The sequence below is a fragment of the Ictidomys tridecemlineatus genome, chromosome 6, assembly GCF_052094955.1.
Source record: "Ictidomys tridecemlineatus isolate mIctTri1 chromosome 6, mIctTri1.hap1, whole genome shotgun sequence".
Taxonomy (NCBI): Eukaryota; Metazoa; Chordata; class Mammalia; order Rodentia; family Sciuridae; genus Ictidomys; species Ictidomys tridecemlineatus.
Window position 1 is genome coordinate 18,715,786 of NC_135482.1, and position 24,479 is coordinate 18,740,264.

At 37.2% G+C, this 24,479-nt stretch overlaps 1 protein-coding gene across 5 annotated transcripts in view; it reads right to left on the reverse strand.

Moving 5' to 3' along the window:
• Positions 1–24,479, reverse strand: part of Ano4 (anoctamin 4) — a 384,018-nt gene that overhangs the window by 41,364 nt on the left and 318,175 nt on the right. For all 5 annotated transcript variants that reach the window (XM_078052935.1, XM_021724481.3, XM_040279417.2 and 2 more), the window contains 4 exons: positions 21,733–21,793; positions 6,656–6,738; positions 3,145–3,285; positions 374–538 (listed from right to left, as the gene is read on the reverse strand). In XM_078052935.1, the coding sequence (XP_077909061.1) occupies positions 374–538; positions 3,145–3,285; positions 6,656–6,738; positions 21,733–21,793 (450 nt within the window). The remainder of the gene's footprint in view (positions 1–373; positions 539–3,144; positions 3,286–6,655; positions 6,739–21,732; positions 21,794–24,479) is intronic.

Sequence of the window (24,479 nt, forward strand, 5' to 3'; positions counted from 1 at the left end):
AAAAAAGAAACAGAAACTAATACCGCTGAGCTATGACACAGCTCTGATGTGGATATTCTAAATGCATTGCTTCTCTAAATTTCCCCAAAGGGAAATCCAGTGTTATCTCATTGATCAACAAAGAAACTAAAGTTCTGTGAGGTTAAGTACCTGGTCTAATCTTATACTAAGAAAATCCTGAAGCCTAGATTTCAATTAAGCCTTTTAAACCTCCAGATCTGAGAGCATCTTTATGCCAGACATTTTGCTACAGGCCAACAGTGCTACGTAACTAACCCATCTTTTTGAGACCAGGTCTCTTTAGCAACTGAAAACTATCATTGCAACCCACCTATTTTGACCCATGAGATTAATTACCTTGCGGTTCACTTACCACGTTCAGTAACATAATGATACAAAAATTGATGCAAACGGCAGTCCCTGTGGTTGCAACCTGAGAGTTATTCCTGATTAACGCCCACTTAAAGGCAGCAAAAGTGCTGACAGTCACCACACGGTAAATGACAATTCCGAATACAGCAGCGATCACCACACAGATCTGGCAGGAAGACAGAGGAGATTCAGTGAGCCTTTTGGTGGAATGTTTCGGGAAGGCGATTCATACTCTTGGAAAATTTGCTGATTTAAAAAAAAAAAAAAAAAGAAAGAAAAAGAAAGAAAGAAAGAAAAAGAAATAAAGCAAGGGTGATACTGATTGAAGGGAAATGCCTACTTTTTATTGTGGTTTATACTTTCTCTTTTCTGTATTTTTTTCCTTCCCTACTAAATAGAAAAACCACATGGCTTGACAGTTGAGGATTTCTATAAGCTGTGGGATTTTTTTTTAAAAGCAGAATATCTAATGGAGCAGACCAATAAGTATTTATTACGGAAATCATCTCATGCCTCCATTTACAATTATTTATTCATTCTCTATTATTCTAGGATTAAAAAAAAAAAGGCCTTTACTGTGGCCTGCAAGATTCCCTCCAGCCCCACAGGACACCATTGTCCCTGCTCTCTGGGAATCCCATACCCTTTTCTCTTTGCTTCAAATGAGCTAAGCACCACTAATCTTCAAGACTATTTTCTTTGCCTACAATGCCTACCCACCCATCTCCTGCCAGACATTCATGCACTTTGGGGCACACACATGTACGTGGCCTAGTTAACACCTACTCATCTTTCTTCACATCTCACCTCAGATACCATTTCACCAATATGTGTTTTCATGACTCCCAGATTATTTTCCTTGTTGCTCTTATATGGTACCTATAGTATATGGGCATATCTTCTTTCAGGATACTACTTAAAATTTCTACCACTATCTATCCATCTCCCCTACATGAGCTCTGGAGGCCAAGGACAGTATTTGCTCACCACAGTTTCTTCAGGACCTTGACTTAATTGCAGGTGCCTAGATCATGCTATTATTTGTTGTTGAATAAATCAACCACGTGAAAGGAACACATTTTACTAATCAGATGTACACACAGATTGAAGCATCTTTCTCTGCAGATTTTGTGGTATTTGAGAACAATATGGCATATTTTTTTCTTCCATAAAATAATGGATATCTGAGACTCCAAAAAGTTTTGGACTTTCATTAGGACTCCCCTAATCTGTTTTAGAGAACTTAGCTCACTTAATTGCCAGAGCTGGACTTTAAAGCCAGTCCTCAGGGTGGCCTCTCCCAATTTGGAAATTCCTTTCTTCATAGTCTGTTTTGCACAAACTTGATTTTCTGCTCACTTCTAAGAGTGCCAAATTCTAAAACTTGAGTATAAGTCCTGGGTAGAACTGACCAAAATAATAATATAATTCAACAAGGCAAAAACCTGCCCACATCTTAATTCTAGAGTTATCCATAGGGAGCCAGGTGAAATCTACACTGACGTTGGCCTACTGGACTTAGGATCAGAGGACAAAGCAGAGCGCTGGCTCAGCTATTACCCAGCAGTGTGACCTTGGCACACTTGTCCTCTCCATGGTTTCCATCTTCTGGGCTTCAGGCCCCCCATCCGTAGAGCAGGAAAGCTGAATCTATGTCTTTAGGTCATAAGTGAGAAACAAGATAATAACTATGAATGTGGGTGTAGAAGACAAAGCAGGGCACAATTGCTTGCAAAGCAGCGTCTGTAAAAGGGTTTGAGTTTTCATCATGAGAGCTGAGGACCTAGACAACCAGCCTCACCATTCATCTCTCTACTCTCTTCACTGGCACCAGGTGGGTAGGTGTCTGGATTTGCAGTAGTCTTGTCCTTCCCACCCTAGGGGTCTAGGACATATATTGAAATACTTGTCATTTGAAAAGAGAGAAAATGAGGCTCCTAATCCATCATCCTTTATTATTCTAAAATGTCCTTTCTGACTTGTGTGTTTTGTTTAGCAATTAATGGTGTCAAAGTTGATTACAAAACAGCTAGCTTTCAGAAAAAGCTAATGACTCAGGTCGAAGTTAATATTTTTCAAACTGATGTGACCATAGTGAGTTGGGAAGGCAATTTTAGGAGGTTATATCTGGCATTAAAAATAGACTATAATAAAAAAAATCAGTGTTTATTACATATTATAAAGGTGAACATTTTTTAGTTATTATTAAGTTTTATAAATCTATCTGCATAGTATATACAGGTTTATTACACAGTATGGATTTCCTACTGGGTGGTCAAGGCAAAAGTTTAAAAAACACTGCTCTTGGGCTGGGGTTGTAGCTCAGTGGTAGAACACTTGCCTCACATGCATGAGGCACTGGATTTGATCCTCAGCACCATATAAAAATAAATAAATATGTTTTTAAAAAATGCCACTATTAATTCTATCTCACATTTTTAATTCCTTTTAGCAGGGCATAGGGGAACATGACAAGTGGAAAGAACATCAGATTAGAGTGGAGGTTATAAGCTCTTAGCTACTTACTGGTGGGCCCCGAGCAAGCCCTTTAAACTTTTGGAGTCTCAGTTGATCCATCTGTAGAATGGAAATAGCAATACTATCTCTGACCACCTAATGGAGTTGTAAGGATTAAGTAACGTAATGTGTAATACCGTTTTGTATTACTCTACCGAACTATCAAGTGCCTAAAATTGATTATTGTTGTTACTGTACCACAGGTCTGTGCTCTATAAAACAAATTAAAGAGTTTTTTAAAAAAATTGTTCAAACCATAAAAAATATCCCCGATGCAGAAACAATAAGTCTGCTGCATTTATCGGCAAATGCTTGATAAGGTTCTGGCTTTCCTGAAATGGGATTCATCCGTTCCTTCTTGGAATACTTGGCTTCAAACTGCGGTCGTATTTCTTCCTGAGGAATGAACAGACACATTTTTATGCACTGAAGAGGTGCTCACATAATAAGAAAAAAAAAAAAAAGATTCCTTTACCCCCACTGTAAAACAGCAGCTGCCACACTAATCAACAACCAATGAAGTGGGTTGGCAATCTAGGCTTAAATGCTTAGAAATTGGCTACTTGAAGAATACCTATAGGATTTAAATCAAGATTTACTGTTATCAAAAGCAATGTAATTTAGACCAACAGTAATGTTTTTCTGTCATCTTATTAAACTATGATTGAAGAAAGAAGCTGAGAATAATATTTTAACAGGGACTATCTGTCCTGTGTGTTGTGGTTTGAAACAATCAATAAGCTTTTACTTTTATTACCAGGCAGTGACATGAACACCAAGACAAAAAGGGTTCTGAACAGAAAGATGTTCAAAAACCAATTTTGTGAGGTATCATAACAAAATAATTGTTAGTTTTCTCCAATTATTTTTTTTCACATTTTTAGACCGAGGTGGCTAAAAAGATGTGTGCCTACTTTTTAATACTCTCACAGAAGTTATTCACCTTTAACCAATGGATTTTTAAATACATTCTTAATTGTTACTGAAAATTAGGAAACACCTTTCCAATCAAGCCGAAATCAAGGCTTCTCCAGTTCTAAATCAAGCTGAGATTTTGTTTCATTTAGCTGAGCTCCATCCAAATGTGACGAGCTTCTGACCGAAAAGCAATTATGGAACTAGAAAAAAGGTAATTGGCAGGTGGGTACACTGGAGTGGTTCTGGTTAATTAAGTACATGTTCTAGTTGAGTGCCTTGGAAAACGATGGAAAATGAGTGGAAACTGGTGAAATGGAGATAGGAGTTCATCCAGGGAGGAAGACTGAGGACTCAGATGAAGATCCTGAGAGAAAGCAATAAGGAGTTGACAGAAGACAGGCTCTGAGAACAGGTGACAGTGCATATAGGGTCCCTGTGCAGGAGATGAAGTTATAAAAAATGAGTTTACCCTCTTTCACTGATATCAGGCAGTTACACTTGGGGATATAAACATACCTAGAATCCTCTGCTTCATTGGGAAACACTTTCAATTCATTAGGCTGTAAGGGCTGTCAAGAGCCTTGGGCCAGTCATCCAAGAACTGAAGCCAATCATGGATCCAGGCCTGTGTTCCTCCATATTACGGGCTGAATTGTGTCTTTCCCCACAGCCACCAAAGTCACATATTGAAGTCAGCCTTCAGTACCTCAGAATGTGACTTTATTTGGAGTTGGCATCTTTAATTAAGTTAAAATAAGGACATTAGCATGGGCCTTAATCAAATATAATTTGTATGAAGAGAATAATTATACACATTGGATATTTTATCCATTTGGATATTGGATACACACATGCACAGAGGGAAGATGATGTGTAGGCCCAGAGAGAAGATGGCCATGTACAAGCCAAAGAGAGAGGTAGAGATCATTTCCTTCCCTCAGGGCCCTCAGAAGAAAGCATCCATGCTGACCTTATCTCAGACTTCCAGCCTCAGGGTTCATGAGCAAATAAATTCCTACAGGTTGTCACCCAGCCTGTGGCGCTTCGTTATGGCAACCTTCATGAACCAATACGCTTGGCTCCTCCTAAAGAAGAATGCAGTGATCATGTCTGAGATTTTCTATATTGTGAAATGAGAGCCACGGGCTAGAAGTAAGAGGAATTTCCACGATGAATCCTAAACTGAGAACTGCAACAGCCCAAGGCCATGGAGGCAGGCTCCTGAAAGAAGAAAGTGTGCTAAGTGAGAGCTAACTGAAAGACTGATCCAGTGTTCCAAGCTTTTTACCAGGGACTGGAAGGCAGGAGGCTCCAGACTTACTCTGGATATATGTACTATAAATCTACCCACATCTTGGGCCTACCACAAGTACCCATGATGACTTTAGACTGGTTTGGTTCAGGCTACTTAAAATAGTGCCATACTTTATGGCTGAAAGGGGAAAATCTAGGAAGACCTTTCTTTTTTTTTTTTTTTTTTTAGAAATGAAAAAGTGTTCAAAGGTGAGCAGTGGCTTAGTGTGACTTAAATGTGGGAAAAAATGTTCCATCCCATTGGGAATTGTACCCATGTACATATATCACCCCAAACAGCAGAATGGCCCGCCCTGGAGCAAGTCCTGAATGCAGTCTAGCTGCTGCCTGTCAACTCCTTAGTTTGCCTGGGCACCTTCTTCAAACCCAGATAACAATTTTCTGGAGAATATTTATAAAAACATAAAAGGAGGCCTTATCAGAAGAATAAGGGTTAGTGAAAATTTCATATCATATATCAAAATACCATGTTGTACATCTTAAAAATAGAGGACAAAATCAAAACCAAAACCAAACCAAATAAAAAACTACCTAAGCACATTCATGTGATTGGTAGCTATTCATGAGGCATGAATTGAAGGACAACCCCCACCCTGCAAAAGTCTCCCAAAATTATATCACCACCAAGCCTACCCCAGGACTAATATTCTAATCATTGATATTTCTAGAAGATTCATTTTAATATGCAAAAATGCATATACATATCTCTGGGAAAAAATCCATTCAATAACTTTTAGCATATTATGTAATTAATTTATCTGACTCACAGGTACAGCAAAGCTCTGATGAAATGGGACTGAGAACAGGAAAAAGATAATGATTAAGGGAGTGAAAGAGGTGTTGAAGCCTCCATCAACTGTCCAGGGAAAGCTGTGCCCAATGCATGAATGTACTAATCAAGCCCAGCATGAACAGGGCAGAAAAGAGGATCAGAACCAGTCAGAGTTAGGAAAGAGCACAGCATAATGGCCTAGATGGCAGTGAGAAAGACTGATGGGTTAGGGAGCATGGTGAGGAAGTGAAGTCTGATGCATCTGCAGCTGCCCTACACTTAGCCACGTTCACCAAGGAGGCTGCAAAGAAGTGGTTTCTCCTAATCCTTTGCCATTTGATATAATCCAGAGTACTGTTCTGCCTAGCTGGGTAGAAACACCTCCTTGGAATAGTTCTCTTTTGAGGTTTGTTTCCACATGCCAAGAGTTATAAAATGAATAAATGCCTTCTACTAAAGTAAAGAAAATGGGTAATATTTAACACTACTAAAAAAAATCTGGTACCTCTCTACCTATAAGTGAAATGCTTCACTATTCATGGAATTTTAACCTATTATGGAACCAAAATGTTGTCTTAAAAAAATTCTGCCAGACCCTTTTTATATAGCTTGAGACTTCCTGTGAAAATAGGTATGGAGGGTGAGTGGACATGACTTCAGTCACCCAGTGAAGAGGGAAGATTCAAGGGGGCGGGGAGGGTGGTGTTGTTTCTCAGTGATTTGATTTTTTAAAAAAGAAATTTTGAGGTAAATTATACAAACCTCCTCTTCTTCCCAGTCTATCAAATCCCAGTCATAAGCAATTACTGCTCGACGTCTTTTCCAAAATTCCAGGAAAACTGTTGCTGAAACAACCAGAAAAAGACAAAGAGATATTCAAAAAAAGTAAAATGATATTATTAACCATGTCACTGGATAATGAAGCCATTGCAAAGGATGACAGTTGTTTGTGTATCAGAATTTCTAGCTAAACTTCATTTAACAAGAACCGTTTTCTAGAAATTACTAAGCTTGTATAAAACATAATGAAAAATTTAGAGATTTCATTTAGAATTAAATTAAGCTGGTTTGCAAGTTGAGGCAAAATAGACTCATTTAAAATGACAGAACTCCTGGGATGTAAGTATACAGAAAACTTGGTTATCAACATCTTTCCAACTGATAGAGCATTTTAAAAAAATTATCTATTAATTTATTTTTAAAATTATATTTGCTTTTAACTGGCACATAGAAACTTAAAAATGTACATGTTAATGAGATAATAAAATATTTTGATACACGTATAAGTTGCATAGTGTTTAAATCAGGTTACACACATCTTCCACCTGAAAGGCTTTGGTAAACTCTTTCAAAATACCTTCTTCTGGTTTTATTTCAAAGGTGGCCTAAAGAGGTTAAATATCCAAATGCTGCAATGAGCATAGCACATTGTAACTATTCACTATCACTATCAGAAGACAGAAAGAATAATAAGACATCTTCAGGGGAAAAGCTATCTGTGAACATTGTAAATCATGTGCAAAGAAACTGAGATGTAGTATGATTTTGAAAAATTGATAGAGTTATCTGACTACAGGAGTCTATTTATGTTCCAGTATTAAGTTAAGTACTATTCTTTAAAAATATTTTTAAATATATGGTGGGATATACTTCCTTAATATTACTTTCTTCTTTATTTTTTTTCTAGTAAGAGCATTTGTTTTTAAAAGTGAAGAGGAGACAGGGTCCGAAAAACAAAAACAAAACTTAGCAGTTCTCATGAATTTGATTGGCAGTGATTTTCTGTCCTTTAAATCTCCTTCACAGCAAATATTCATATATGAAAATATATTTTTAGTATGCATTTAAATATACATTAATACATATGAATATATTTATATTTAATGTAAGTATTCTTTTCATATCCTAAGTGAAATTAAAATGCTTGAAGAACATGCAGATATATTTTATGGCTTATCCATCAGTGCCAGTTAAATAAGTACTGATAATATCAAAGTTTGAAACTCACTATGCTTTTCTTTTGTCTTGCAGTAAAAGCATGATTCTGTTCTAACTACCACTTTCTTTCTTTGATTGCATGGACTCTTCAGTTGACATTACCAACTGTCTTCTAAGAGCTATTTTTGCCTTTTTCCACAGTGAAAGAATTGTGGCATAAAGCCTGGCTGCCCAACTGAACTGTATTTCCCTGTCACTTTTGTAGTTAGATGTGGACAAAGGACAACTCTCACCAGTATAATATGAACAGAAGTGATGAGGTATGTATTGCTCACCTGTTGATTTTTTAAGGCACTTAGGAATGATTTTTCCACATTCTTTTCCCCCTTTTGGATGGGTGGAGCCCAGATGATCCAGTGAGATCATGTAAGTGATGACCAGATCTAAGAGTCTGGCAAAAAACTCTTTTGTAGGAACACAAGTCCTTGGATGACCATATGGAGCTGGGTTGTCCACCAGCCTAGAATACTCACCTTAGACTTTTAAATAAGAAAGAAATTACTTTTGGATTTTTAATCTACTGATGATGTTATATCTTTGTGTTAGAGTAGCCTGATCTTATCTTAATTAATATAGACACTTAGTCATAGAGAAAAGAAATTTCACTTAGTCACTTAGAAGCCACAATGAAGGCACAAAGATAGAGCAACCTGTATTTCACTTTCCTTACAGATGTTAGAACAATCTCAAGTCACAGTATTTAAAACTTTAATAATTTCACTTATAAGACAGTTTTGCATACTTTTTCCTCCCCCTTTTCTATCTTCATCTCTACCCTGTGTTATTACCTAATCTTCTCATCAACAAGGTTCACCTGAGGTGTTAATGTCAATCCCAAATACCAATCCTCTTACAACTTTCGTTGACACATTGGGAGAATCTAAGCCTTCTGCCCTCTAAATATGGGTGGGATCAAAAGTAGTATTCAGGTACATTGGCATTTAAATACAGTCTTTCCCCTCTTATCTTCAGGCATGTACATTCTAAGACCCTCAGGTAGATGCCTAAACTTACAGTTACTACCAACCCTCTATATGCTATGCTTTTTCCTATTTGTTCTTATTAGAGATATAGCAACCTAGGTATGCATTTTTTCCTTATTAAGAATTTTTACCTTTTCACTAAAAGGAAGCATTTTATAGCATCTCTTTGGCTTATCCAAATTGTGCACATCACTACTCTTTCAGTTTGGCTTATTATGAAGCACCATCATTTAGTAAAACATGACAGCTGATCTGATGATGGAGATGGCTTCTCAGTGACTAACAGGCCATTGGGTAACAGATGAGTAGCACATACATAGTGGAGATGCTAGACTGTATGATTCATATCCTGGGTGAGATGAAGATGGACTGTGCAAGATTTCATCCAGTTACTCAGGACAGTATCCAATTTAAAACTTATGATTTGTTTATATCTGAACATTTTCATTTAATATTTTTGGACATGGTGGACTGTAGGTAACTCAAATAATGGAAAGGAAAAATACAGATAAAAGACTACTGTACCATGACACTCTTGGCTCAGAATCATACACAATTAAGAACATTGTCCCATATAGTTCATAAGGGACACAAAAGGGACATGACATAGAATGTGCAGCAAGTCACAGTCTAATTATTTTCTTAAACAGAACAATCAATGTCAGCTTCAAATAAATTTGTAGTAAACTGTTATGCATTTACTAAAACCATTTCTTATTCTCTTAAACATAGTTAGATTATATTTTCTACCATTTATTGCAATTAGACACGGCCATCATCTATATTTGGTCAATGAAAAGTGAGCAGAAATGATGGTTGCCATTTTTGGACTAAAGAATTAGGAAGTAGGTATATCTTCTTTGAGCTCCCTTTCTCATTTTGCTGGGTGAATAGAGAGAACTTGAGTATTCGAAAGAGGATGGAACCACAAAATGGAAGAAACCTATCCATTCATATGAATGGACATATGGGAAATTGCCTTCCAACCAAAGCCATCTTATTGGATTCTACAGAATGCCAGGTATTGGGATTTGTGTATTATAGCAGTTTCTACTTTACTCATCCTAATAATGCGGATTTCTCTTCAAAAAACATAGCCTTGGTTAACATACTGCAAATAGAAAGGAAAAAAAAACCCACTCCACTGAATTACTATCTTTCATCATCTCATTAAAGTATTTAGAGAAAAACTCCCTCTCAGATAATATCCTAAATTCCATGGCAGGCTTAAATGCTGTACTTCTTAATTATCATCACACGGGTAGAGAAGACAGAACTGGAATTTGGTACTGATTTGCCTAAGTTTTAACTACAAGGCTACACTGTAATCTAGGAACTCAATTTTTCACCCAAGTGAGAAGAGCCAAAAAGGATGAAGAAAGCCTATTTTTCTAACTACCTGGGGGCACTTTGCTGAAACTAGTTATAAATATGAAAGGATTATGTCCCACCGTTGTAGGTTCAATGTGTGAGCCTGGCATTTACACTCTGCCCTTCCTTCCATCTGTAATCTTCTTGCAGGAGGCCTGGAAGAGCCCACACTTACTCTCAAAGCTGCTAGAAAACACAATGCTACCAATTTTTGCCTACTGGTAACATAATAGGTTTCAAAAAGCTTAATTTGATGCTTCACTTTAAAATGCTTACTCTGGAAATCTAGATGAGAATAATGTCTAATTCTAGAAAATAATTGCAAAGGCAGTTTTTTTTCCTCATTTTTGAAAAATTAAGAAGCTTTAAGGTCCCGAGGCCTAACTTTACCCCTTCTTATCAAAAGATTATGTTTCATTTGTTTGTATGAAAATAAGAATCGAGTCTTGGCCAGTAATAAAGTGGGCAGTAAATATGGAAGAAAAAGCATGATTTTTATTTCAGAATGATGACCTACCATCTGATGACTCAAACATTTTCAGAAACTGGCAAACATGATTCTCTTATTTACTAAGAAAGCGGAATGACTTGGTTCACATATATAATCATTTTTCTACCAATACTAATTTCCTTTTACAAAAAATGAAATTAGCAATATTAGCAGATTACATTTTTTTCCAGCCATATATATATATATTTTACTTTCTGAAAATGAGCATTTGGAAACAAGGGAGTTATAATGATGGGCTTTCCAAAACACAGAAATAGAGGGATGAGGTTAAAACCTGAGAGCTTAACTTATAAAACCTACTAAAAATGAATGAGCTTAGCTGAGAGTCATAAATTCAAAGCTAATAGGCCCAGATAGTACAAAACTGAAAAGAAAAAGCCCCACCATAGGGTTTGGTGTAGATTGGAACGGATGAGAGGTCTGTGCATCATGTACAATGGTGGGCACATTCCTCTGTTCTCATTGAACATACTATGGAAAGATCATCCAGTTTTTCAAAAGAATCCACAAAAAATGCATCTTAAGGTGAACCATCAATAAAAAAAAATAACAGTTTATTCAGATATTTTTAAAATCGGTGGGGGCCAAACAGTATTTTTAAAGGTTGCTAATTTACAACATCTGAGATAGGCCATGGGCACTAATAATGAAATGAATGTAAATGAATGACTGGAGGGTTTGTGGAACACCCAAGAGTGTGAAAATGAGGACATCTCAGGGATCAGGAAGGCCAGGGATCTTAGTGTATTTTAAGAGATGAAACTTAATCACTGATATTGCAACACTTTCAGGAGAGTCAGTGTTCTACATGGAGAATGGCCAAATCAGGACTTAGAATGAACGTCTATAAATACAAGTTTGACAGTTTTATCTAGTATAAGGAATTAGAAGGATATCCTGACATGAATCCAGTCTCTCGGGGTTGTTCTATGTAGTGTGGTAAAAAAGACTGATTAGTCAAGCAGAAAGAAAGAGTTCTCAAGACTTGCTGCCTTCTTTCTATTCACTTAATAAGTATTCATTGCAATTATTAATCTCATACTTTTCAAGTGCCAAATACTTTTCCAGATGCACTGATTTCCATCTTTGAACAATATATGGTGGTTATTTTGGGTTCCTAAGTATCCTCCCATAGGAATAAGGTACTGTAGGTAGTAATTTTGAAATAATATTCTCTACCATACACTTGCATTTTTTTTAAAAAAAAACATTTTGGATCATGCATTAGTGTTGGAAAAGTTTTCAAGAGGAGTCTCTTTCTCTAAGTTAAATTAGCTCTGGATATTCCAGCCATGTTTCTGAACTGGTAATGCTGAGGCAATACCATGGGTCATGGCAGTTTATTTTCTAGGATCCTGTCTGAGAGCAGGCTTTCCTTCCACAAATATCATCAAACTGAAGCAGCCAGAAGCCTTTCACCTCTGGCCGTGAGGGGTTAACTGCTGCAATATAGTGTAACAACTTTTATCAGTACTGGACAGGAGACAGTGCAGGACCGTGATCCCTGCAAGGAAGGAAATTCCTGGGGGAAGCCTTAGGAACTGCACCAGTTCGTTGCTTATAGGCAGTTTCCAGGATACAGTTTAGGCAGGCGGAACAAAAACACTGGTCTCACTGAGTTTGGGAGACAGAGTTTGGATCAAGTAGGCTAAGTCATCATGAATTTGTGAGGAAGAAAAGCAACAGAAGAGGGAGTTACATGAAGGGAAAGCTCTATAGACATCAGCAGCAAGGTCTCCTCTAATCTTGACACACATAAGGAAAACTGCTATTGGTAGCTAAATAAACTTTAGAGAGTTCATAGAGGGAGGGAAGTAGTTCATGATCCCACTAGTCAGAGGATCAGAAAGGTCCTGGTAGTTGGGTTTTAGACCCACCCTAATAACCTAAAAACAAATCTCAAAAGGATCAAATTGATCTATGAGTAAGGTAATTGCAAGCCTGAGCAAAGTCCCGTACTAAAGAAACACAGCAAAAAACCAGTGATCATTTTCTAGAATTTAACGAAAAGTTACCAGGTATGCAAATAAGCAGGAAAATAAAAACTATAACCAGAAGAAAATTCTATCAACCCTAGATTGAAAGCCCAGAACTGACAGAAAGAACAGAATAAGGATGATAACACAACTAGTATAAATATGCTGTACACGTCAAGAAGATAAACAACAATGTGAACTCAACGAGAAGACTAATTAGGAATATAAAAGGACCGCACTGGTTGAGATCTGAGATTAATAATGTGAAAAGCAAAATATGCTAGGTAGGATTAATAGAGCATTGGATTTTTCAAAGAAAAAATTAGTGAAACTGGGGACAAATCAACAGAAACAAAACAAAACTGCTGCGAATAAGACCTAATGTGGAGAGTGGTGACAGAATGTGAGAACAGTGACTGAGACTGAAGGTCTCCAAATGACTTCATGGCTGTGGCACACCTGCTGCCTGGGAATGTTTCTGTGTAAGGGCACAGGGTGCCCAGTTGCTATGGTAACACCCCTGCCCCGAAGAAGCTCTGTGCAAAAATCTTAGCAGCTTCGACCTACCTTGATCTCAGGCACATGCTCCCAGGGATAGAGGGATTCTCATCCAAGACAACCACAATGTTTCACCAGCTCTGCTACTCCTCAGTCTGCCCACTTAATACTAACTTTAAACAACGGGCCTTCTTGAGTGCTATACAAATCTAACATTGTACAATGCAAATATGGAAAAACTGTGTAGATGTTTCTAGTTCTGTAAGTTTCCTGAGTACACAGAATAATGCTTGCATAGTCTTTAACCTGATAACGAGACATATATAAATAAAGATTATTGGCATAACTCTTCAGATCTGCTTTTCTGAGATAGCAGTACTCCACCAGATCCCAGCTTAATCTTCATATTTGTGTGTGTGTGTGTGTGTGTGTGTGTGTTTCTATTCCCCCATTGCCTCTTGCCAGTACTGTGAGTTTGGTTGTGCTAGTCGCAGCACCTAAAGACTGAAAAAAAAAATGTGATCAGAGCATAAGAGACCTGTAGGACAATATTAAGCAGTATAACATACGTGGAATTGAAGTACTAATTGAATAGAATTGAAAATATGATGATGGAGAAATCCCTAAGTTTGAAGAAAATTGTAAACCCATTGATCCAAGAAGCTCAATGAACCTCAAGTACAAGAAACAAAGAAAATGCCACTCAGGCACATTTCCAATAAATGTGAACCGAAAAGAAGAAAAAAGAAAAAATTTCAGAGAAGACAGAGGTAGGGAAAGCCATCTTGTGTAGAAAAGAATAAAGATAAGAAATATTAAAGACATCATGTCAAAAACTATGCAAGCCAGAACAATTGGAACAGCATCCCCAACGCAGGGCTTTTCAACCTTGACACAACTGAAATTGTATCCACTGCTGAAAAAGTAAGTAGAGGCCATTGTTCTGAATCATCAAATGCTAGTAGTGCTTAACCCTCCCATGTAGATGAGAATGCTCCAACAGAAGTGTCAGGTGACTCCCCTAGAGGGACTCAGCAAGACCATGATGTTACTTCAGGAGGATCAAGATTGCAACCTTCATGGGCAGTATTTCTCAAATTCAACACTCTTGACATCTTAGGACAGGTGATTCCTACTTACGGTAGAATGTGTTCTGTGCATCCTAGGATATTTAGAAGCATCTGTGGCTTCTATCTATTAGATGTAAGTATTCTCTTTCCTTCTAGTTATGACATCCAAAAAAGATCTCCAGCTCAGTATCTCCAAAGAGGCAAAAATCACTCCTGGCTGAGAATATCTGTTCTACAGTGTTGAAAGCAAAAACTTCAACCTAGAATTCTATAGCCAGCAACAATATGTTTTCAAAATTTAAAATGAAATAAAGATATTTGAAGTCCCAAACTAAAAATTTCATACTAGAAAATCCATGTTACAAGAAATTTTAAAGGAAGTTCTTAAAGGAAGGAAGTGATACCAGAAGGAAGTTTGGATATAAAAAGGCAGGAAGAGCTCTTATAATGGTAAATATCAAAGTAAATATAAAATATTTTTTCTTCATTTCAGTCCCCCTAAATAAGGTGATCATCTGCTTAAAGCCCAAATAATAACAATGTATTGAGAGGTTTATAATGTGTATAAGGAAAATATACCACAACAATAAAAGCAAAATGCATGACAAAATAGTAATCGAATGTAGGACAACAACACAAAGAACAAAAGAGAGAAGAATTATAGCTTTTTATATACTACATGGGATAAAACATTATATTATTTGATAGACTGTAATAAATTAAAAGTATATATCATAGATCCTTGAATAAGCAATATAAGATTAAAATTAAAAGGTAGAGCTAATTAGTCAACAGTGCAGATGACTCTGAATCATGAAGATATCCAATTATTTAAAAAGACACTGCAACAGAGACATAAGGGGCACATATAAAAAATAAAATATTGAAATCAAATCAATATTTAAATCAAATGATATTTTTAAATGTGGTATACTTTGGAATACTATAGACATTCTAACAAAAAGAGAGCTTATTAGATTGGATTTTTTAAAAGAAAATATTTACAATTGCCTGTCTATAAAAAAACCCACTTTAAATATAAAGACATAGAGAGATTAAGTGTAAAAGAAAGGAAAAAATTAAACCAGGCAAACCCAAACCAAAAAAGATCAGAGTAGCAATATTAATTTCAGACAAAGTGCAATTGAGAACAAGAAATATTACCAGGAATAAAGAGGAAAATTACATAAGACAAAGGCATCTATTAATCAGGAAGATATAATCCTAAATTTAAAACACATCAGGTAAAAATTACCAGAACTGAAAGGCAAAGAGAAAACTCACAAATATGGTTGGAATTCTCATGAATATAGACTACTAGAACAAAATAAACAAGCAAGTACACCCAAATGAACTTTATAGACTACCTAATGACAGTAGGATATATGATCTTTTCAAGTGTGCATGAAACATTTGCCAATATACTACAGTGTGGTCATAAAGCAAATCTCATTAAATTTAGAAGAATTGAAATTGTACAAAATATGTCTTCTGAATTAAGTTAGAAATCAATTTAGTAAAAAGATACCTCAAAAACCTCCTAGGTCTTCAGCAATTAAACAACGCACATGGATCCTAGAAAAAACAGCAAGGAAAACTAGAAAATATTTTCAACTGATTAAAAATGAAAACACAATTCGGAGGATGCAGCTAAATGGGGCTAAAGGGCTATTTATGGCATTAAACTCTTAAATTTGAAAATAAAAAAAATCTCATATCAATAAACTGAGCACTCACCTTAAGCAATTAAAAATAGGACAGTAGGCTGGATGTAACTCTGTGCCAGAGCACTCACCTAGCATGCACAGGCCCTGGGTTTAATCTCTAGAACCAACCATGGGGGTCGAGTGGTGGGTGGAGAAATGCCACAAATTAAACTCAAGTGTGAGACAGCACACATAACAACAGAAATTAAAGAAAAATAAAATGTACAATAGAAACACATTAAAATCATAAGCTAATTATTTTTTAAAAATCAATAGAATTGCTAAACTTCTAAATTGAATAGATAGGAAAAAAGAAGATATGAATTCATGAATTCCAATTTTAGGAATAAAAAATGTGATATCATATAAACTTAAAAGAAATGAAAAAATACAAGGGAATATTATTATGAACAAATTAATGTTAGTACCTTCATGAATTTGGATGAAATGTTACTCCTCCTGAAAGACAAGAATAGATAACTTGGAGAACCCTATATCCATTAGGGTTCATTAATGGCATAAGATAAGAAGACCTCCACTCTCAACATGTACATGGCAATGGTGGAATAGTGTCCCTTCAAAAAAAAACAATGTGGATGTCCTCAGCTCTAGTACCTCAGAATATGACCTTAAGCAAATAGGATCGTTGTAGATATAATTAGCTAAGACAAGGTCTTAATTGGCATAGGCTGGGCCCTTAATCCAATATGACTAGTACCCTTATAAGAAGGCAGCCGTGGAAAGGTAACTTCTCTCACTGGGAGAATGTCAGGTGAACACAGGCACAGACTGTAGCCATGCAGCTTCAAGTCCATGAAGGTCCAGGGCTGTTGGCCATCCAGAATCCCCTCAGAGCCCTCAGAAGGAGCCTAACCTGTTGACCCCTTGATTATGTAGGTCTAATTTCCAGTACTCTGAAAACGAATTCCTCTTGTTTTAAGCTACTCCATCAGTGACATTTTCTTGCAGCTGTCCTATGAAACAGACACATACCGTGTCCCTGTCACAGCAAACATGCAACCTCCCCTTTGTCTTTGATAAGATGGCCTCCACACTTCCCCTCAATCCCACTTATTTGCCTGGCAAAGGGAAGACTTGTTTCCAATATATCCTTTTGAGTGAATGTTTTTCTCCTTTTCCTTTTTGACTAGAGGAGACCTCGCCGACCCATTATAAATTGGCTTTACCTTGGATTATAATAACAAACTCTCTTGTAACATATTATGAGATTTTTAAGGGTAGAGATGGTGTCATTTTTGCATACCCAGCACTCAGTGGCAACAAATATGCAGTCTGCTAAGATGATGACATTTTTGACTGATGTGCCCTATTGAAGGTACATGACACGGGGCACTCTAAGGTATGACTTTGGAGTTAGGCAGATCAGACCTGTTTTAAAATTCAGATTCCACCACTGATCAGCTATTGAGTATTCTTGGGTAAAGTGGCATAACCTCTCTGGGCCTCAATAGCCTCATCTACAAAACAGGGCTAGAGATTTCTTTCTGATGGGTTATGAGAAACTGATAGGGTACCATATGCAAATGCATCTACACACATAGTAGATATAGTAAATGTCTACTATTTAGAATATATAAGCACCATTTTGTTGGATTTATTGATGAGATTATAAAAGATAAAATTGGCACAAATACCCAGGAATGAAAGGCCAAATATATTAAAATTAATTTTAAAAATGCGAGACATACTTCATTTGCCAATTACTAACCAGAATCATACAGCATCTGAATTTTCACTAAAATAACCATTATCTTGTCATTTTGATTGGAGAGCTCCGAGGACCTTGTTTTGTTTGTTATTGGGGATAAATTTAGTTTTTGGCAACACTAAAAATGAAAGGAAAAAAAGGAGGAAGAAAAAAAGAGAAAGACAGAGAGAGAGAGAGAAACCAGAAACAAAGAACAAAGGGAAGTAATCTGCTTCCTGCCAGGTCTCTGCCAATATCTAGTTCCCTAATGACTCACCATCTCCCTCCTTACTCCAGAGAGAAGCTAATTTGGTCCATAATTATTCTGTCCCCTGACTCTTCCTGAACAAAAATGAGCACTGAGGAAAGAGCTACACTGCAGCTCAAGCCCAGAGCCCTCGGTCCCCAGGAGTCCTGCTATCACACACGTGTGAACATGAACAAAGTCAACCCACAGGCCCTCCCCAGCTGCTGGGAACTGGTTCCAAATGAAGCTTCAGTGTTTCCATGGCAAACACACACAGCAAAGGCAACAAAACAGACCATCAACCTGGTCCAAGGTCTTGTAAACCACTTATACCTGCTCTCATCATCTCTGTATCTAGCAATTTCCTGAAAATAGAAAGCATTTGTTTTCTTAAATGGTGCAACTTGCCAATCAAAAGAGATGATCCTTAGGCCATTAAACTGAGCTCCACTAGAATGCACATGCTTTTATAGAGCATCGCCATCTCAAAACAGCATAAATGGGGCTCTGGACAAGCATAAAAGCCCTTTATCTGAAAGTGCAGATCCCCAAAGTCAAAGCAAATGATTACTAACAGTACCTGAACCTATCAGGAGAGGAGAGAAGCTAAGACTGTCCGGTTTAACTTCCGGCTTTGCCAGTTTCTAGCTTCTGCCTCAGTTTCTTCACCTATCACATGAGGAAATTAATAATACCTTCCTTAGAGGTTGCGGCAGAGATTAAATAAGATGATGCATATACAATACTTAGGAGAGTGCTTAGCACATAGTAAGTCCTCAATAAATATATGCTACTAGTGTAACTGTTATTATTGTTGGTGATTCTAGATTTCAACAAAAGGCATATCTATCCCTTTCTACAAAGAAACCCCTGGGGTTGATCATTCTTTTCCTCAAAATGAGCACATTTGTGGGACTAATGTCGGATTTAAGCAGTAAATTTTCAACCAAGCCAAAGCAATTCAGAGGGAGAATTTGCCAGGTTTGCCTGCGGTGGAGTGGCCCTAAAATGTTCCCTTGGGCCCAAAGTTTATTACAGAACATCTATCAGAATCTTACTGAGTATACTCCAAAGCACAGGGCTGTCCAATCTCCATCCACCCACTTGCAACCTTAGAAGCTTCTCAACTCCATGCTCCAGGCAGCCACCACCAGTCAGCTGAGGTGGGCAAAGGGAAAAATAAAACCTATTTGCCACACACAGTGTAGGTCTCTCCCATTTCCAAAAAAAGAGGGGGGGAGATATAATCCTTTAAAATGGTGTTACTGGGGGACAGATGATAATATCTGCCTAATAGCCAAATGTCACTGTTTGGAAATTTTACCTCTATACAGTCTCATGGGGTAAACTGTGGGAGAATAAACCATTATCACAGTCAAAGTATATCTAAAATTGGAGAAATACTGAAGTGGGGGAGGGAGTTTAGTGTTTTAAATCTTCCTGAATAATGCCAGGGTACCACTGTCTACAGAAGAGCACTAACTCATTACACAGTAGATTAATAGTAGGAAAAGCTAGCAGGTGGATATGTAGAAATAATAACAATCCCTTTGGCTTTGGGGTGTTTCTAGGCTAGCATGTTTAGGGAGACCTGCCCATGGCTGTGAGCAAGCTCTTTCATGCCCATCCATATGCCATTTACTTATTTTTATTTACTATATATGCTATGACCCAAAAAAGTTTGGGAACCACTGATTTAAGAAATGAATACATTTTCCAAAGTCCCTTCATTTGTAGTGGTGGCAAAGCTTAGTAAGCACTGCATGTCCTATTATACTTCTTGATCATGGGTACTAATGCTGATATGTTCTAGAAAAACAAGATATACATTCTTGATCTGAATGAGAACTCAGTCCTATAGCCTAAGCTCAATTATGGTTAGCCTGCTTTGTTTGCAAGGGACACAGTTGCATTAAGGGGAACACAAATAGTGAGAGCTTTTCACAAAGTCCATCAAGGACTTTGCAGGAATGATGCAGGACTCCTACGGGAATGAAGACTTAAGTGATCTCAGCCACAAGAGACTGTGGATTTTCAATCCCATACTCCCCTAATAACATTACTTGATAATACTTTTTGTTTATCTTCGGAGGATTGTCTGCATTTTCTACAAGTTAACTACCAGTTGGCTTCTGCATCTTCTACTCTTTATCTTTTCCACCAGTTCTTTGCTTCATCCTGTTTCTAGGTTCTGATTCTCATAAATTCAACCTTCTCATAATTCCAGCTGGTTCCTACTTTACCTTGTTTGTCAATCTCTTCCCCCTTTTTCTCCATTCTTTCTGATCTCTTACATCTTTTACTGTCAATTCCTGCTGCAAACTCCCTTGCTGTATATAACCCAGTTCATACTCTTGAGAAGAAGAACCTGGGTGGTCCTACAAGAACCTCAGGCCTCTCAGGCTACTCATCCACCTGTTTTGACTGATCTTGGGTCAAATGCCTACTTGGCTGAAAGGGGTTAGTCACAAAACATGTAACCTTTAATAGATAAGTAGAATGATTTTCTTTTGACAATCTCTAGAGTAAGCTCCCTCAAGGGAACAAGGTTTTACATTTCCACTTCTCAAAAAAAAAGACCATTTAAATGCATTCATTGTATTATAGATATATTTTTTTGTTAACTTCTTCAATTTCCTCTTCTCTCTTTTCTTCTTTCCATCCATCCATCTATCCACCCTCCCAAGAAATACATATTGAATCCTTTTGTCTCCAAAAGGAATGCATGAGGTCTTCAATGACAATAATGTTTCTCCAGGACTAAGAACCTACTAGGTAAGAGAAGTTGTCTATGCAAATAATTATAAGTTCCCTGAGAATGACATAAACAAAATCCCCTAGAAGTTCAAAGGAGGAAGATATTGCTGTTTATTGGAACAAATTTCAGCTGGGCCTTGAAAAATGGACAAGATTTTGATATTCATTCCAGACACAACTAAAACATGAGACTGATCTTAAAAGTTAGTAGGATTTTGTAATATCATCAATTTTCAACATTTTAAGTTGTAGAATAAATGCATGATAATTTTAAAAATTCAAACCAAACTGAAAATATATAGGATAACATCACTTTACTTACTTTTCCATGAATTTCCCTCTGCAAACATAACTGATATTAACTGTTTTCTATTAATTGTCCAGACATTTTTCCATACCATTTATAATTATTTGATGATGTAGATATTATTAAATCAACTTTATTATAAAACAGGGTGAAAATCTGACTCTAAATAATATAGCCTAGTAAATGAAGGAATTAAGAATTCAAATGAGTCCTACTTTTTAAAAGGATTTGAACGTTTCCATTACATCTGGTGGATTGATGCTAGTAGCTTAAACAGGTATCAAATGACTCAGTTCAGTCTTATGAATAGCTCTTGTTTAGAGAGGGTCATTTCATCTAGATCTGGAAGCAAGTCAGAGGTGGGCACTTGTACGTTAGTTACTTCCACCAGAAAGTCTTTTACATACTGAGATGGGTGTTCGTTATAGTATAGTATACCTTGTGGTATACTATAACCTTAATTTTTGTCTCCATCGGAAGGTGAATTCTATCCTAAGAGAATAATGATGAAATTGTTGAAGGTTTAACCTCTACAAAAGTGCTTTAAAAGTTAAGCAACTGAATTATTGACCATTTTATTGCTAATAGAAAAGTCAACCAAATCTATTTAAGCCTCTTTATTTCACATCCAAAACGAGACTTCTAAAGGAACATATCAGAGACTATATGGGGGAAACTCAAATTCTATGTAGTTGTAGAATACTTACCCCAGACTGCCATGAAAACAGCAAAGAAGACAGTGGCTCCATTGTCAAAAAGGTGGGTCACCTGGAAATTGTAGAATCAGAGGCTGAATTCTCATGTATGATATGGAAATTTGCACTTTTTTTCAAGTTATATAAAAATAGTTATGATGAGTTTAGCAGGGGTTTTTCAGTGGATATTTCCTTTGGACCATAAAAAAGAGAGGGGTTCCTTTAAAACTGAAATGGTTCTGATATGGAAGAGAGAATTTGTTCCTTTATGTGGGGAATCATGTAGTTGAACATATATCAGCAGCCCCAATGGTGCTACTAAGAATTCCCTTTTGTGCACTACAAAAACTCTTATACATGCATATGAATAGGAATATAGCTATATTTAGGACTAGGAAGGTATTGCTATTGCTGGTTTAAAGGTTTCCAGCTCCCCAAGCTCTGTTTTAATGCTTCATTTATTCACTTCAAAAACATGGCTATTTTGTTTGTGTAGTTTTGAGCAAATTTTTTTCTGGGTTTCTCTGTGGATTTCAGCATTATAAAGGCAAGAGACCAGAAACATTAACAAAATCCATTTCCACCCTTATTAAAGCCTCCAGTAATCACTATATTTACCTACTGCACACAACACAAAGACAGTTAGCAATACTTTATCGCTAGAATAATATAGTCTACTGCAAACACCACAGCAGAAAAGCAAAAAATCTCTATTCTTACTGCGTAACTGCCAAGCTCATTTCTGCCTCCAGTATAAATCACACCAATGTCCATGTCAAATTGAAATGATAACTGATGGGTTCATAAAGCATAGCCTTTTAAAAAATATTTTATAGTTCCCTATAAAGTATACTGTACTGTCCCTTGGTGAATGTGCCAAGTATTAGCAGGTCTTTTCATGTTTTCAGAGCATAAAGTATTTCATATTATACCAAAAGTTTAAACTTTCTCTTTCTTTGAACACAGGAGGGATAGGAACCATCCAAACACCTAACGTGAAACAAACATCTAAAGCCCATGTATTTCATATTCCAGAGGGATATGCCTGAAAGTTCTGGTGGCACGTAGTTGGTTTATGCTCTCTATCTGAGTAATTGGTAGAAGTGGTGATTTTTACCATTATTATAGGTTCTGGAATGAATTGTAGCTGTCATTGGTTTTGGCTGCCCTGATCATTTTGCCTCTATTCTCCTTTCTGTAGGTAACAGATCTCTCTCACACTGGTCCCAAAAGGCATGTGGCTCAAAATAGAACCAATTGGAATACTTCCCTAGGACAGAGCTGCAAACATTTGGAGGGAGACAATTTTCTGCTTGTGTTATTAATTTGGTAGCAGGTAAATCAGACTGGGTGAGGTACTAACAGGGGCTTCTGTTTCCTAGTAAAACGGTAAGCTACTATGCTGATGCTACCCTCTGCCAAAATAGACCACAGAAAAGCAGGATAGTAGATTCCAGATGCTAACAAAAGAAAACAAACAAAGACCCAGGGAAGACAGAAAGTTGCCTTGGAAGGATGTTGTGTGTGCGTGATGGTGGTGACATCGGGGGCAGTAGGTGGCAGAGTGAGAGCACAGGTTAGAAAAAATATGTATATTATGGTCTTGCCTCCAAGTGGTCCTTGGACAGTTAGTTTCCCTCCTTCAGATAAGTTACAATAAGCCAAACCTCCTACTTGCCTGGGGCATTGGGAAAGTAGGTGCTGCCTGGTCAGCTGTCCATTCTCTCTTAAAACCCAAGGATGGTGGATCACAGTCAACCAAGGGAAAGTGCTTATCCCAATTCTTCTTACATTTAAACAGGTTTTTAAATGAAACTGACCAGAAATGTCCTCTGGTAGAGAAGCAGCACACAGTGGTACCTGGGCCACACTGTCCTCTCTGTAACTCACCAGGACGCACAGACAAGGGCTTGGACTTTGGCCTTCAAAGTATTTACTGTTCTAGATGTATTGGCCCACAGGCCAAAATAACAGAATATTTGGGAAAGACAATTCCCCCCCCTCCCCGAAATTCTCAACTAGGCAATATACACTTTCTGAAATAGCATATATTCTATATCAACATATTGAGGATTTAAAACAGCCACAAAAAATAAGCACAAAAAATATGCTTAAGGACATAAAAGAAGAAACCTAGAGTCACAGCAGTCAGCTATGAGAAGAGAACTCATCCACAGAATGATCATATGCACGGGTGGGCAGAGAGAGACCCCTGGGGACCTGGATGGCCAGTTCTAGGTGGAGAGGCCCTGTGTTCACAAAAAGCTGCAACCATCTTCTTGTTCCATCCAGTATTCATGTGCACCTGAAGTCCCATCAAACCACTCTGACATTTCTCTTTTTAAAATATTTTTAGTTATACATGGACACAATATCTTTATTTTGTTTATTTATTTTTATGTGGTGCTGAGGATCGAACCCAGTGCCTCACATGCACAAGACAAGTGCTCTGCCACTGAGCCACAACCCCAGCCCCACTCTGACATTTCTAATAATATTTTTTTATACCTGGGATAGAAGTACATCTCCAACAACAACCCTCCCCTCCCCTTTATTTATTTATTTATTTTTTGGAGAGAGGATCTTGTTTAATTGCAAGAGCCTCACTGGGCTGCTATGTCTGTCCTCAAATTGCAATCCTCCTGGCTCAGCTTCCTGAGTCACGGGGATTACAGGCCTGCGCCACCACGTCAGGCTGTAATAAAATGTTTCTAAGGAAACCTTGGACATCTCAATTCTGTCATTCTTCATTTTGTTAT